This window comes from Cydia strobilella, chromosome 10, assembly GCF_947568885.1.
Source record: "Cydia strobilella chromosome 10, ilCydStro3.1, whole genome shotgun sequence".
NCBI classification, from domain to species: domain Eukaryota; kingdom Metazoa; phylum Arthropoda; class Insecta; order Lepidoptera; family Tortricidae; genus Cydia; species Cydia strobilella.
The window spans coordinates 5,958,130-5,974,701 of NC_086050.1; the positions used below are offsets into that span (position 1 = coordinate 5,958,130).

The 16,572-nt window shown below is 35.7% G+C and overlaps 1 protein-coding gene across 1 annotated transcript; it reads right to left on the bottom strand.

The window, feature by feature from the left end:
• Window positions 1–142: 142 nt before the first annotated feature.
• LOC134744918 (uncharacterized) lies at window positions 143–10,982 on the bottom strand. The gene is made up of 6 exons (XM_063678866.1): window positions 10,754–10,982; window positions 7,410–8,698; window positions 6,947–7,146; window positions 5,371–5,597; window positions 755–2,046; window positions 143–396 (listed from the first exon to the last, which is right to left on the bottom strand). Exons 1-6 carry the CDS (start codon window positions 10,949–10,951, stop codon window positions 195–197), a joined length of 3,408 nt encoding a protein of 1,135 aa, XP_063534936.1. The 5' UTR covers window positions 10,952–10,982; the 3' UTR covers window positions 143–194.
• Between the last annotated feature and the right edge of the window lie 5,590 nt (window positions 10,983–16,572).

The window sequence follows — 16,572 nt, forward strand, 5'->3', positions numbered from 1 at the left end:
AACATAATAAAGTTTTAATACAGATGTTAATCAATGAGAATATGTCTGCGGTTGCGTCTAATTGCCACGACTCTTTGAATGAAAATATATGGGTCGCGGCAATTATTTGTCATCTTCATCATCACTGAAGTGTTTTAAAAACACTTCTAATAAGAAACAATTATTATAGAAGAATTAAAGAGTATTTTTTCGTGTTAAAGTTCGCTTCTATCTTTGCGTGGAGATGGTGCCACTGGAGATCTGTAGAAACGCCCATAGATGTTTTCCCAAAAGAGTGTACGTTCCTCTAAGAGAGGCCCTTTAAGCTTTATCTTTTCTCCTAGAGACATATAGGGCGACCTGTTAGCACCAACCGGGGGCCAAGAAGGGAGATTTGATCCTTCAGGTACTGGTTTACTGAAACAGACAAATAAGTAATTTTGAATATATAGTGAGAATTACGAGATGTGTAGTAAACGCTGGTAAATAACAACTTCTTTCGAATTTCATAAAACAAGGACTTTTCCTTGAATTATGCTACTTAAAATGTTAGGATCCCTAATGCTTTTTGACGAACTGCCTAAGTGAATGCATAGAAGATGTTTTCAGCATTAAATTTCCTGAGGGTTTTAGTACCTCTTATAAATGACAGTGTTAGGACTCTTTCTTTGCTTATTCATAATAATAAAGCGACCTTGAGTGCCAAGGTCATTTCACCATTATGGCAGTACATCATTCAAATTTTAATTTTAACCTACAAACTTATTTCACTTACCCCGTAGTGATAAAGTTCACCCAAAGCTCAACCATAATGTTCTTCATTTTCTTATATTCATCAGAATCAGGACCAACGTTAACGTCGATAAATGCACCGGTTTCTAGTACTGCAACAGTCTGGGCACAGTGATCTGCTCCTTTGATATTTTTCACGTATTCTGGAATACCAGCATTTTCGGGATATGGCCTGAAGAACGAATATTCATACAGGTATATTGAATCACTACCAGCCTCCACTTGCATCTTAACTGATCTCAAATGTGGAAATGCAAATATAACATCAGAGAAGTAATCGATAAACCCTTGAATAGTTTCAGCCGATATGCGTTTGCCACCAAAATAAAATTCTTTAATATCTTTCGCAATACGCTCCTTTTCTTCCTTGTTTTTAAACTGCAAATCAGCTGGCAAAAAGTCTGAAAATCTGTCATTCATTAATTCTTGCCACTGTTCAAACAAAGGAACCCTTAATAAACCTTCCATATTTGAAAATCCATACAGGACCGGCACTTTTCTGTATTTTCCTTGTGTTAAAATGTTAACTGGAGTATCGTGTAGGAATATTTCGACGCCGGTATCACGTTCAACACAAGGCGAAAACAAGAAAACTGAATCCTTCCTATCAAAGAAAATATCCGACATCAAAGCCTCATATGACACAGTTGAGTAGAATTCTTCTAAACTATTTATATTATCAACATTAGTAAAGTTAAGCTGCTTAGCAAAATCTTTCGCATTCTGAACAGGATCAATCTGAACACTCCACGCTGCTACACTTGCACCGCTCTCGGGTATAACTTTGTTATAAAGACCCTTGGTTATATCTGAGAGCATCAGGAGGTCCACTGATGACGAGCCTGCGCTGTACCCAGCAATAGTGACGTTATTGGGATTACCCCCAAAGCTAGCGATGTTTTTTCTTATCCATCGAAGTAGCGCGACTTGGTCTTTCATTCCTGCGTTACCGGGAGCATTTTCTGTGCCCAGGCAGAGGAACCCATGCGCTCCTAAGCGATAGTTGAAAGTGACAGCTATTACTTTCTTGGTGCGCACTAATGAGCTTGGTGAGCCAAACACTCCGGCTCCTACTTGGTAAGCTCCTCCGTGGACATAGACAACGACAGGGAGATTATTTTTCTCTGTATCGGGCATATAGATGTTTACCACAAGACAGTCTTCTCGCATTTCATAATTAGATAGATCTAGCATTGGAAATTGGCCTTGTGGACAAATTATCTTATCGTTGACCGCTTCAAGTGGGCTCATCCATACTGGTCCTGGAAGCGGTGCCTGAAATAAAATATTCAGTAAGTATGAGATTATTAGACTTGACTAATGCTATATAGGCCCACTTGCACCATCACACTAACCCGAGGTTAAGCGGTTAAAAACCGGCAACCAATTGTCAAATTGTACTGGTAACCATGGACACTCCAGGTTTAACCGGTTAACCCCGGGTTATTGAATGGTGCAAGTGGCCCTTAGTGAACTAACTAAATCTCATTAGACATGACTAGTACCTAGGTAGAGTAGATTAGTTAATAAAAGAGGATTGTCTTTTATATTTTATTCGCCAATTTATAACAATAAATAACCTTATTCGTTATGATATTATCAGTTTAAGGTACAAGGTAGTTTGTTTTGTAACTAGTTTATTAACTCGCCAGTATAATAAATAATTATTGTTATATAACTTGCTTAAGTTCTTCAAATTCTATATCATCTTATTAGAACATTATCAGTTAACTAAAAGTCTAGATAAGATACTGTTGGATTAAATTAATATTTTGTCTATAAAATATTGATTAGATTAATGATGTCCAAACCTCTGGATACTACAGTAGTTGACAAACAAGTAGTATTATTTAAGTACCTAGGTAATGATAATAAATAATTGTATTCCCTTATATACCTGTGTTTTATCATTTTTCAGTTAGCCTACTCGCACTCATTCCAATCTGCAATATTTACTGTAAATGTACTATCAAATCGAGGAAGTGATATTTACTTTCGATCTAATTTATATGTTTGTTTACATAAGATAACTAGTATATTTAGTGTTTCGTCTATATTTATGAGCCATACCGGTTAGTTTAGTATATGTAGTATTGTAGTATTTAGTATATGTAATATTAGTAATATCATCGGCTACCTAAAGATAGCCTAAAGAAAATAGTTTTTTTAATGATATGACGGGTTATTGTCTACGCTTAGGTACTTTTAATGATTGTACTTATTGCCTGTAGTGTTTTGTTTTACCTATTTGTATTGCTATTCTACGTAGTATTTGTAGTATCAGAGATCATTTATAAATAATGCATAAAGAATTTATATATATTATAATTTATAATCGCATACCTATTTACGACATTTTCTTTGTTTTTTATTGTTATTATTTGACGATCCTTCTCAGGGCAAACTTTTCATATTATCATCACTATAGTATAAAACAAAGTCGCTTGCTGCTGTCTGGGTGGATGTAAGTGGATGTAATAAGTTAAGAAAATGTGGTTTACATTGTATTAGGAGCATTACATGTTATGTCGTAACAACAAAAGAAGAACATACATGGACAAACTAAAGGAAAAGATAAACGTCGTGACGTATCAGGCGGTCAAACGAAAGGCTCAGGAAAGAGATACATGGAAATTGCTCCACCGACAAGAGCTAGGCTCTTAAATTAATGATGATGATGACATGTTATGTACACACACTAGTCCTAATGTTAAAAACTAGCTAGATGTAAGATTTGCAATGCCCTAACAGGGTGCCATGTGTTTTCACAAACTTTTACTGTTACAACTCTATGTACCATGGTTTCGCAATAAAGAATTTCTATAATTAATGAAATGAAATTATTTGGATTATCTTGCTATTATTTAAATTTATTTGTGACGATCACAATATAGATTCTTATAAATTTACATTAATGTAATTTGTACTGTAAACATATGTTGTGAAATTAATAAATCTAATCTAATCTAATCTATTGTACCAAGATGCAAATCACCTTAATTTGACGCCCAGAGGTTTAGAGGATATTACCAAGCGGAGTAGCCATTAACTGTCGAAAATAGTCGTCCAATGGTCATACACAATGTATGGACTGACGTTTATCTGACATGGCTATTTTGACGTTACATATACATTTGACGTTCCCCTCCCCCGCAAAAACTGGCAGACTTTTTTCTACAGCCAATTACAGACAAGGCTTCTTCGTTGGTTTTATCCTCCAAGCCCAGAGGTGACGTGCAAGAAAATTACCCAAATTAATTTTGTTTGTTAATTTAATATCATTGTAATCATGGTGGCTAAAATGTCGAGTAACTAGGTAAAAGAAGACCAAATTAGGTTATGTATTTAGTATGAAAACTTAAGAGATTGATACTTGACTCCACAGTCAAACTAATTACAGTTTTGTGGAGCTTTGTTAAATTGTAATTTTTAACATTTGATTATAATAAATAAATTAATAATAAATAATAAGAACGAATTGTCGGCTTTAGTTAGGTATTTAATTTGTTTATTAATACTACTATACAAATATTAACATGAGACACTAACACTAAGTACACTAATATTTCATTTGATGCTAATAGAAGCTTCAAAATTCATTTATACTACTCCAATCACTACATAGTATAAAACAAAGCCGCTTTCCGCTGTCTGTCTGTCCATATGTATGCTTAGATCTTCAAAACTACGCAACGGATTTTGATGCGGTTTTCGCCTATCAATAGAGTAAGTCTTGAGGAAGATTTAGTGCATAATTTGTCAAGGTTTTGTGTAACCCGTGCAAAGCCGGTGCGGGTCGCTAGTTACCAATATAAGAGTTGGTGATATTTTTAGTTTAAGAGGAAAGTGGACGACCGCTTGTCCATGATCTCCATCAAAACCATAGAAACTAGTTCCAATTTTTCATTCCCTTTGTTTGACTTTTTAATACCTACACGTATTATGTGTAGGTTTCGAGGTGGTTAGGTATAATTTTTAGGGTTCCGTACCCAAAGGGTTAAAACGGGACCCTATTACTAAGACTCCATTGTCCGACTGTCTGTCTGTCTGTCTGTCCTTCTGTCTGTCACCAGGCTGTATCTCATGAACCGTGATAGCTAGACAGTTGAAATTTTCACAGATGATGTATTTCTGTTGCCGCTATAACAACTAAAAACAGAATAAAATAAATATTTTAGTGGGGCTCCCATAAAGCAAACGTGATTTTTTGCCGTGTTTTGCGTAATGGTGCGGGAACCCTTGGTGCGCGAGTCCGACTCGCACTTGGCCGGTTTTTATTAAAATCGCTGAGAATGTGTTTTATTGAATTAATAATATTCAATCATAATGTCATAAACGTATGTAAAATAAAGACCACAAAAATTAACAAAACATATTTTATCATTTAATAATATTTATTAAATAACATAAACAATAACATAGGAAATTGGTTTCTTTACCTACATCTTTAGCCGGTTTCTACTGATACATGTTGTCACCTACCATTATCTACTTAAAATACCAACGTGTTCTTCTAACGTGTACTTTGTTACAAGCAAACAAGTTATGTAGGTTGTAGGTATACATATACTTAATTAAATGAACTTATAGAAAACTTACGGTGAACCTGCGCGTTCCAGTAGGTGCCGTAGCATACGGGATCCCGTAAAAATAGAAGATATCGTCCTTCTTATATCCCCTCACGGGCCCCTGTGCGGTCTGCACTAACCTTGATTCCCTTACATCCTCAGTATCTTGTGTAACACACACAGCTACACTGGCGACTAATAACAATAATTTGATTATGGTGTGCGGCATTGCGGGCAGTTGCCGTGACACTGACTGTGCTCATTTCGGCTAGCGGTCGTAGATTGATGATGATTATATGTACAGTCGCGTAGATTGTTTTTTTTTTGTAAATCATGGCGTCTAACCGGTAGCGAGAAAACGACTAGCGGATGATTATTTTCTTGCGCAATCAATGAACGAGTAGTAGGCCTCGTGTGAATAAAACAGGTGCTTATTCATTGTTCAAAACACGTCCGCAAAAATGAATTGCTCATCGCTACTACTGGTTTCTTGCTGATCGCCGCGCCGTCGAATGAGGTTATTTCAACTGTTTTCCTAATCACTATATAATTATTTAGCAACATTTAACATCTGTTACGGCCCTTCTGGCCACTGCATCGCTTCATCTGATAGAAGCCAGTTACTTACTCGTAATATTATATTACTTAAATTAAATACCTAGTCTCTAACGCTTTTTTCAGTTGTTTCCAATATATTTTCAAAATAATTAGGTTTGTTGCTATTTAATTCCGAACACGACTGTACGTGACGATAAGACACAACCCACAAGTATAATTACTACAAACGCTATCTACCTCGGTATGTGCTATTAACTTCAAGAATTTGTGAAGTCACTATGGGTTTTAAAAGGGAAGTAATTAAATGATCAGCCGTTTTTAACTGATCTGCAAAAATAAGTAGCTATTAAATCATTTGGACAGCATACAAAACTTTTGCTGGCAATAAATAAAAATCGAGCTACAACTCTTGTTCAGCAAATAATTCACAAACAGCCAACATTATAACATTTATAACCAATATCGATCTGCTTCTGTTATAATTTATCTGCTTAATAATAGTTAAGCTGCAAAATTATTATTTGGACAGCAAGATTTAAAAACGGGCAGTAAGTTTTTTGAAGGACAAAATGAAAGGGAAGTAATCAAATGATGGCCAATATTTTTTTTTGTTTATAAAATCAGCTGATCAGCAAAGGGGGTAGGTTAGGTTGGTTAGACATTTGCTGATCAACTGATTTTTTAGTTAACCAATTTTTGCGGATCAGGTAAATTGTAATCCAAAATGAAATAGTCCGCTTACCCACTGATGGTCAAATAATTAATTTGCCAACCAAATCAATTTGGAGCAGATCAGTATGACATTAATTGCGAACTGGTTTAGAAATACTTGCTAACCTTAAGTTGCTGACCAAGTATACAGTTTGACTGACCAAATATATATTTCTATTCATCAAAATAGGAATATTTTGCAGACCGATAAAATGACACCCGTAGTTTAATTTATTAAAAAACTAAATGCACAGTCATTATGCGATATGCAAATTATTAATTAAAGTTAAAATCGTTTTTATTAAAATAAAGATTATAAAAAATATAGTTTTGGTGTTAGAGTTCACTTCTAGGTTTGCGAGTGGATGGTGCCACTGGAGATTTGTAGAATCGCCCGTAAATGTCTTCCCAAAAGAGTGTACGTTCCTCCAAGCACGGCCCTTTGAGCTTAATCTCTTCTCCTAGAGACATATAGGGTGACCTGTTAGCGCCAACCGGGGGCCAAGAAGGGAGATTTGATTCTTCAGGTACTGGTTTACTGTAACAGAGAAATTAGTACCTATTAATTTTGAATTTCTTTGAATAACATTGACCAACAAAAACTCATGTCCAATTTCATAAGACTGGGAATGAATATTTATAAAGCGGTTACCGATGAGTAATATTCTAAGATTCTGAAAAGTACAGGCTATTGGCGGATCTGATCATATAATGTGGGGCTGTAGCTCTTTAGGAGTAAATCTAAAACTTAAATACGCAACCACTATACAATTCAAGTTCAGATGGAGACACTCCACTTACCCCGTAGTAATAAAGTTCACCCAAAGCTCAATCATAATGTTTCTCATTTTCTTGTATTCATCAGAATCGGGACCAAAATTGTTGTCATATGCACCGAAGTCCGTTACCGCTTCAGTCTGGGCACAATGACCTGCCCCTTTGATATTTTTAACGTATTCTGGAATATCAACATTTTCGGGGTGTGGCCTGAAGAACGAATATTCATAAAGGTATATTGAGTCACTACCAGCCTCTACTTGCAACTTAACTGATCTCAAGTAAGGAAATGCAAATATGACATCAGAGAAGTAATCGATAAACCCTTGAATAGTTTCAGCAGATATGCGTTTATCGCCAAAATAAAATTCTTTGATATCTTTCGCAATACGCTCCTTTTCTTCCTTGCTTTTAAACTGCAAATCAGCTGGCAAAAAGTCTGAAAATCTTTCATTCATTGATTCTTTCCATTGCTTAAACCATGGAACCCGAAATAAACCTTCCATATTTGCAAATCCATATAGGACTGGCACTTTTTTGTATTTTCCTTGTGTTAAAATATTAACTGGAGCATCATCAAGGAACATTTCAACGCCGGTATCACGCTCAACACAAGGTGAAAACAAAAAATTTGAATCCTCCTTATCAAAGAAAATATCCGACGTCAAAGCCTCATATGACGAAGTTGTGTAGAATTCTTCCAAACTATTGATATTATCAGCGTTACTGAAGTTAAGCTGCTTAGCAAAATCTTTTGCATTCTGAACAGGATCAAGTTGAACGCTCCATACAGCTACACTTGCACCGCTCTCGGGTATAACTTTATTATATAGACCCTTGGTCGTTTCTGAGAGCATCAGGAGGTCCACGGCTGATGAGCCTGCGCTGTACCCAGCAATAGTAACTTCATTGGGGTTTCCCCCGAATTTGGCGATGTTCTTCTGTACCCATCGAAGCAGCGCTACTTGGTCTTTCATTCCTGCGTTACCGGGAGCATTATCCGTGCCCAGACAGAGAAATCCGTGCGCTCCCAAACGATAATTGAAAGTGACAGCTATTACTTTTTTGGTGCGGACTAATGGGCTTGGTGACGCAAAGGCTCCAGCTCCTACTTGGTAACCTCCTCCATGGACATAGACCACGACAGGAAGATTTGTCTCCTCTGTATCGGGCATATAGATGTTTACCACAAGACAGTCTTCTCGCATTTTATAATTAGATAGATCTAGCATTGGAAATTTGCCTTGTGGACAAATTATCTTATCATTGACCGCTTCAAGTGGGCTCATCCATACTGGTCCTGGAAGCGGTGCCTGAAATTTAAATATTCATTTTGAAGTTATTAGAGTTGACTTAAATAATTATTGGAAATAGGTATCCAGATAAATATTATGCTATTTATTTACCAATGAGAATAGGGACGAGTATTTTTCATTTAATTATACTTAAAATAATATTTATAATAACCGGCTCAAGATGTTAACATACAAATGTATGTATGTTAACATCTTGAGCCGGTTTTTGTCATGTTAAGTCACCTGTGTCATCTTAAAAATATCAACGGTACGTGTATTATACAAATTAGTCCCGGTGTGTACAGTCGCCATCAGATAAACATATCCAATAGGAGCGGCTAAGGTGCTCACAAATATCATTATGAACACACCTCTATTATCCAGGCGTTAGAGTGCGTGTTCAGACATTTTTGAGCACCTCGACTGCTTCAATATATCTGATGGCGACTATACTTTCTTACAAGTAAACAAGTACAGGCGTAGGAGAAGTTGGTTGTTAGTATACCGACATTTTCACAAATTCAGAGGAAACGTTACTTATATTTTTCCCCGCCCAAAAAATTCGCCTTAACAACTCGTTTTTACTAACTTACTACATAATGTTTAACTATTATTGAAATTTAATGTGCTTTCCCAAAACATGTAACTATATTATTTCATTTACATATATTTTATTTAATGCAGGCAACAAGGCTCATTTATATTACATATACCTTATAGACTGACATACAAATTTCACAAACTTAAAACTAATCACTATTTTGTCGAAAGAACGGCGTGGCTCCGATGAATCGTCTGGTCTTGTGTCGGATTCAGCAGTTTGCCCCGGAACCTCCGAAACACGAAACCCTTCGGCCATAAGTAGTTTATAGTTCACTAGTTTTAGCATGCTACAATACAGATGATGACGAAATAAACGTTATCCTACTAGTAAATGAACATAAAGAAAGTTTGAACTTCCACTTTTCGGTTTCTGATCATTTATATTTTCTTATTTTTACTTTGATTTTTTTACTATATTGACAATTACATTTCAATTTGTTACAATTATCATATACATAAAGTAAAAAGTCACACTCCTATACATAAATATATAAATTATAAACTGAAAGGAATATTAATTTAATTTTTAAGTAGATATATAGCTATATTTATTCATTAATAGATTATATTTTGAGAATGAAAAATGTAAAAATATATTAATTCAACTCAATTTATTTATTTAAGACAACACTGGCCCATAACGGTTAGTAACAATTAAGGTTAAAAACTAAGTGTTAGTGGAACACAAAAAACAGAAAACGACAAAACAAAAACAGTCAGCAATAAAATTCTTACAACTCACCTAATAGCGGTTATGACACATTCAAAATGCCGCATTATAGGTGAGTCGTATCGGCCCGCAACAGTGGTCAGGATGGGGTTGGAGCTGGCCCGCACTCTGCAGAGCAACGAGGCAATTCTCTTGCGTATTATGGCATAGTAGTCATCCGTGTGTCACCTGACAATATGCTTTAAATAACGTTACTTTTACCTGTTGGCTACATCGTGCAAAACTCCTTATTAGCATGTTGCATCGGACTGCCAGTGCCCTGCGCTCCCTTTCTATATCTAATTGGTCTTTAAGGTCGTCGGTGACATAGTGTCCAAGATATCTAAATGTGTACACGCGCTCGAGTATGTTATTATTAAGTTTTATGTCAGGTACACTTTCCGGTAGCTTGCCCCCGACGGCCTTAAATACCATATATTCGCTTTTCTTAGCGTTATACCGTAAGCCATGTTTACTTACGTACTCTTCACATATGCTTAGTAGTTTTCTCAATGCCCTGACCGTTGGACTGAGCAGCACCATATCGTGTTGTTAATGACCTATCATGTTACAATTATAAATCATATACGATCTTTAACTGAAATAGATTTTTCTTGAGTTGATATCTATTTCAGTTTATAATTATTTTTCTTATTTAATTTGTATCATTTATACATACATGTATTTTGTCGATGATAATACTATATGTATATATAATCATGTATATTGGCATACCAAACCTTTAACCTAAATCTACTTACAGTGAATCTGCGCGTTCCAGTAGGCGCTGTGGCATATGGGATCCCGTAAAAATAGAAGATATCATCCTTCTTATATCCCCTTACGGGCCCCTGTGCGGTCTGCACTAACCTTGATTCCCTTACATCCTCAGTATCTTGTGTAACACACACAGCTACACTGGCGACTAATAACAATAATTTTATTATGGTGTGCGGCATTACGAGCAGTTGCCGTGACTGTCACTGACTGTGCTCGGATTCGACTGGAGATCATTTCATTTGTATTATATAATACTGATGACGCGTGTAAAATCGCGTCTAGTTGTTGTTTTAGCATTTATTAACGAATGTAGTAGGCCTCGGGTGAACAAAATAAAATGCATATTTATCGTTCCAAAATAGTCGTCATCAGTCTTACAGCTGCCTAGTTAAAACTATTTGCCCCTGCAAATACCCCCTAGTAGACTCCAAGTAAAAATAATAACATGTCTTATTTTCATTTAATTTCGTGATGAGCACAGATACCATAACCGAAGCCTTCTTGGGCTTACCGTGGAAATTAGTCAATCTGTGTATGATTGTCCTATAATATTTATTTACTTATTTATTATTTATTAAATATAAACTAATTCTAAAATAAAGGCAAAATAAATATCTATATTTTTTTAATTATCCCCGTACTTTATTACTCACCCGTACCCGGTTAGGAAGCAAAGAACGCCTGCTTCCCGCATGTTACCGACTGACTAAGTCCTCCAAGACCATGCAGGTGCTGGGCGAATTAAAGGTGAATTAAAGAAATGGCTCCTCTCCCATGCCTTTTACAGTCTGAACGACTTCTACAATATATAATTTAATTAACATCCAAAAATTAATTTTAATGTAACAATACATGTAATATGTAATATGATAAGGCTCACAATTGTAAAATTAATTGACATATTTGTACCTACACAACCCAAAACTTTAAAATAATGTAATATTTCTCATGTAATTAAAATAATGTAATCTATCTCATGTAATTAAATGTAATTAAATTAAATTTTTGACGTGTAATATGTAACAATATTATTAATAAATGAGTATGAGTATCGATTATGATAAAACTACAATCTAGAATCCTAATTTCTTTAAAAAAAATAAGTTTATTATGAATTGCCTTTTAGACAAACATTTGTTTTTGAAACTTTCTTTTTTTGGAGTGAAGTGTAAGCTGACTGTCCGTCAGATAACGATGAGTTATCGAATTTATTATAACAATCCTGTGATTGTTACTGTTTTCCTTGTCTCTCTGGAAACAAAGAAATATATTTACTTAACTGATTAGTTTTCACATTTGATGCTATAATAGATACTCTATTCCAGTACTAAATTCTTATTATTATCCATTGGCCTAGCTTTACTTAAATTTATCTACTTTCCTGTTTTGATTTTTAATAATATTGCATTGCATGTTGAATGTATTTTTTGTACTTCTTTTTCTTTGACATTTGTATAAATTGAATATAATTGACGCACACCTAGACTGAATTAATATTTAACTGCTCCTAGAATTAAGCTTAGAAATAAATTAAGAATGTAATTTTGCATGCCATTATGTGGCGGAATGTATTTGGAACTGTATTTACCCTTTTTATACCTTTTTTGACCTGCATTCTAGCAAATAAATGTATTTCATTTCATTTCACCTTATTTCCTTGTAATAAGGCATAAGTAAATATTCAACATGGCCCGTACGATCTTAACCTCAAAAACGTAGAGAAATTCCGCTTTTATAATGGTCTGTGAAGTGTTCGTGAATTTCTAAAACTATCGGGACTTTCATTTCATGTTTGGACACTAGCAATATACCACCCGTGTTTAGCGAGTGTTGGGCCAAGGCCAAACTTGTAAGGGACATCATCATTTGCAAAGTCACGATACGTTTTAAAATATCTCAATTATCAAAAAAACTTAGGTATTACACAGTCATCATGCGATGTACAAATTATAATTTTACTTCCTAAATAGGTATAATTTCGCAAACATACAACAAAATACATATACACAAACAACATAACAACATACACATACATATTAACATGACATAATGAGCCTACTCTGTGATAACTTGATAAGTAACTACAAACACTGATATAGCATTATATCATCTTATTAGGTAGGTAGTTAACAAGTTTTGGTTATTAGGTGAGATTATAATATTAAATAAAGTCAAAGGCGCAAAAAAAGTAAGACGCAAAAACTAGTTTTTGGAACGAGATAAATCGTCATATATTAAACATGTTTTAATCTTGTTAATTAAGAATGTCAAGGATAACATTTAATTTGTGTTGTTATTGTCTACGCAAATGTATATATTATATACACACAAAATGCTATATAATTAAAAAAGTTTCCAACCTTACGTTTCCCACCTATAACGAATACATGTATTGGATACGTTATACATACCTATGTATGAATGTGTGTTATGGTTTGAAAAATTAACCGGCCAAGTGCGAGTCGGACTCGCGCACGAAGGGTTCCGTACCATTATCTATAAAAATGGCAAAAAATCACGTTTGTTGTATGGGAGCCTTCCTAAATATTTATTTTATTCAGTTTTTTAATATTTATTGTTATAGCGGAAACAAAAACACATCATCTGTGAAAATTTCAACGGTCTAACTATCACGGTTCATAAGATACAGCCTGGTGACAGAGGGACAGACAGACGGAGTCTTAGTTATAGGGTCCCGTTTTACCCTTTGTGTACGGAACATACTTAGTTGAGAGCACTTCCGCTGGGCGCAGCACCAGTAGTGATGTGAACGTGAAATCACCAAGTTTCTTATCACGACTGTACGACGATAAGATACACCCGAGTACACAACAAACACTATCAACTTACTTGTACCTATGTGCAGACGTGTCAGAAAATGTGTGAGAATACTTCCGTTTTAAAATTACTAGATTCATAAATATTTTTAAAACTAATCACTTTAAATAAAAAAAACGGCCAAGTGCGAGTCGGACTCGCTCACCGAGGGTTCCGTACTTTTTAGTATTTGTTGTTATAGCGGCAGCAGGAATACATCATCTGTGAAAATTGCAACTGTCTAGCTATCACGGTTCATGGATACAGCCTGGTGACAGACAAACGGACAGACGGACAGCGGAGTCTTAGTAATAGGGTCCCATTTTTACCCTTTGGGTACGGAACCCTAAATAGGATAGTAGGTACTAGTGGCACTGTGAGCTGAAGACCTCGCGATAAGCTGAAAATAAAAATACTTCGTCGAGTCATTATCGCAGCGAACGCACAATTTAAGCGCCATGCGTCTTTTGTGCCAATTTCCGCTACTTTAAACATAATCATCGATTCTGCTTGCAACATTTTCTGCTTTCAAGTTTCTTGTTTGCGGTGATGAATCAGTCAGTCAGTCAGGAGTGTCAGGACACACGCATTTATGTATATATAGATAGATAGATAATTCGCTTCTAACTCTAGGCGCATAATAATATTAATAATATTAACGGCCGCCTATCCCGTCATGCCGCGCTCAACGACATCCTGAGGAGAGCGCTCGTCAGCGCCAACATCCCTGCGGCTCTAGAGCCCCAGATCGCAAGGGATGACGGCAAGCGCCCCGACGGGATGTCGTTGATCCCCTGGCGGATGGGTCGCGCGCTGGTGTGGGACGCCACCTGCGCAGACACGTTGGCGGCATCCTACATTTCAGCCACCAGCAAACAGGCCGGGGCAGCGGCTGACGTCCGAGAACGCTTCAAGGCGAATAAATATAGTTGTCTCGGCGCACACTACGAGTTTGTGGCTTTTGGCGTCGAGACACTAGGCCCTTGGGGTAAGGGGGCACGGGGGCTCCACAGCGCGCATAAGTTGTTTGCAGAAATCGCGAAGCGTCTGGTTGACGTAACTGGTGACCGAAGAGCTGGCGGCTTTCTCGCACAACGTATCAGCATTGCGATACAGCGGGGAAATGCCGCCAGCATCCTTGGTACAATGCCTCAAGGCACGATTGATTTTAGTCCATATAAATCCATTTGACCTTGCACCAAAAAATAAAATAAAAAGGAGAGGAGATATGACATCTTTCTGTATGGAAAAAAATATTTTTTGTTCAGAAACCTATCGTGTGTGGTATTATATGAAAGGGCATTCTGAGCCGGTTCTAAAAATATATCACATCGTTACATTTCAGTCACGTGTTTTACATAAAAATAATTTTAAAAACATACGAAGTCTGGGTTCAATTCGAGCTCTTTCAAATGATATCCCACTCGACCTAGTAACTAGATTTTGACTTTTTGCCCCCTCTTTATATTGGGAATTTTTCATAATTAATAAAAAAATAAAAAATTACACTTCCAATGTGTTAAGGTTAGCGCTGTTCATAAATATTCCAAATTTCAAATCGATAGCTTCAGTAGTTCTCGAGATATTCAGCAATGTGACAGACAGACAAACAGACGGACAGAGTCGCACTATAAGGGTTCCTTTTGTACGTTTCTGGTACGGAACCCTAAAAGAGAGGTAGTACCTAACTTTTTATAATTATTAAGTACCCTAACAGTAGTTTGTTTAAAAATTTAATAAAATATAGTTTTATAAATAAGTACTCTTTTATAATCATAAAGAGTTTAATACGCCAATCCGCTGTCGTAGATATTCACACTTTCTTTCCTCTTTAATGTTCTTTTTACACCTTCTCCTCTCATTTCTGGCAGAAGGCAGTGGTCTCCGTCTGCGTTCTTGCGCGAATTTATGATTTGCCATCCCCTCTCACAAATCTCATGAATATGACAAGTCCTTCGCAGTGCATTCAGTGAAGCTGTGGAATGAGCTGCCTATTTCTCTCAGACAGGCACAATCAGATGCGGATGCGTCGCTCAAGGGGAGGTTAATCTATCTGAGTGATTATTTTGCCTATGTTTCTATTGTATAGTTGCTTTATATTTTTCTACTTATTTCAAATTTTTATTGTATATTCCCTACTCCATTTTGTGTAATATAAGTTTATCTTATATATGTATGTATGTATGATGTATGTATTTAGTTTAATGGTAACTAACGTTATATCCTCTAGAAAATTGACTCCCCATACAAAACATCAACATCAGACCAGCCAAAGTGTATGAAACAGGCAATGTTTTTTCGCGATTTCGGGGTTGGTCCCATAGAAAAGTTATTCAGTATGACTTACATGTTCACTCCATAAATTATTGCAGGTCATTAAAAAAACATCCTGTATAATGCATCTGTTATATCACATAAATCAATGTTCAAACAAAAAAATGTTTATTCAAATAAAATAAATAAATAAATATGTTTGCGGCAATCACCTACCTATTACACAAGTAAGATAATAATGTGTATCACTAGACTTATATTGACCTGGATATGGACCGTGATTACCCGTGAACAGCATGTGACTGAAATATCGGGAGCTCGAAAACAATACAAAAGGTAATCACGGTCCATATCCCGGTCAATATTAGTATAATGAAACTAACCGTGATCATACAAAACTATAATAATGTGTATATCGCATGATGACTGTGTATTAAGTTTTTTGTAGATAAAAAACTTAATACACAGTCATTATAGATAGTAGATAAAAAACTTAATACACAGTAATATGAGGTTAGTGAATATATCATAGAAAGTTTATAATATGTGTGTAGATAAAGCAGTGTATGTAACTGTACATAATTAGGCATTAAAACACTCGTGTGATTCTATTATGAAACTCACTACGTTCGTTTCATAAACCCACACTCGAGTTTTAATCCCTTTCATCAGTCACATAAACTACTATTATTAATGATAGTCGGACACT

Bases quoted from the DNA above. Each gene is read 5' to 3' on its own strand.
- LOC134744918 (XM_063678866.1), bottom strand. From the start codon at position 10,951: ATGCCGCACACCATAATAAAATTATTGTTATTAGTCGCCAGTGTAGCT. The intron at 5,598-6,946 runs AACACCAAAACT...AGCCGAAATGAG, and splicing joins CAAACCTAGAAGTGAACTCT to CACAGTCAGTGTCACGGCAA. The intron at 2,047-5,370 runs GTAAGTTTTCTA...ATTTTATTTCAG, and splicing joins CTGGAACGCGCAGGTTCACC to GCACCGCTTCCAGGACCAGT.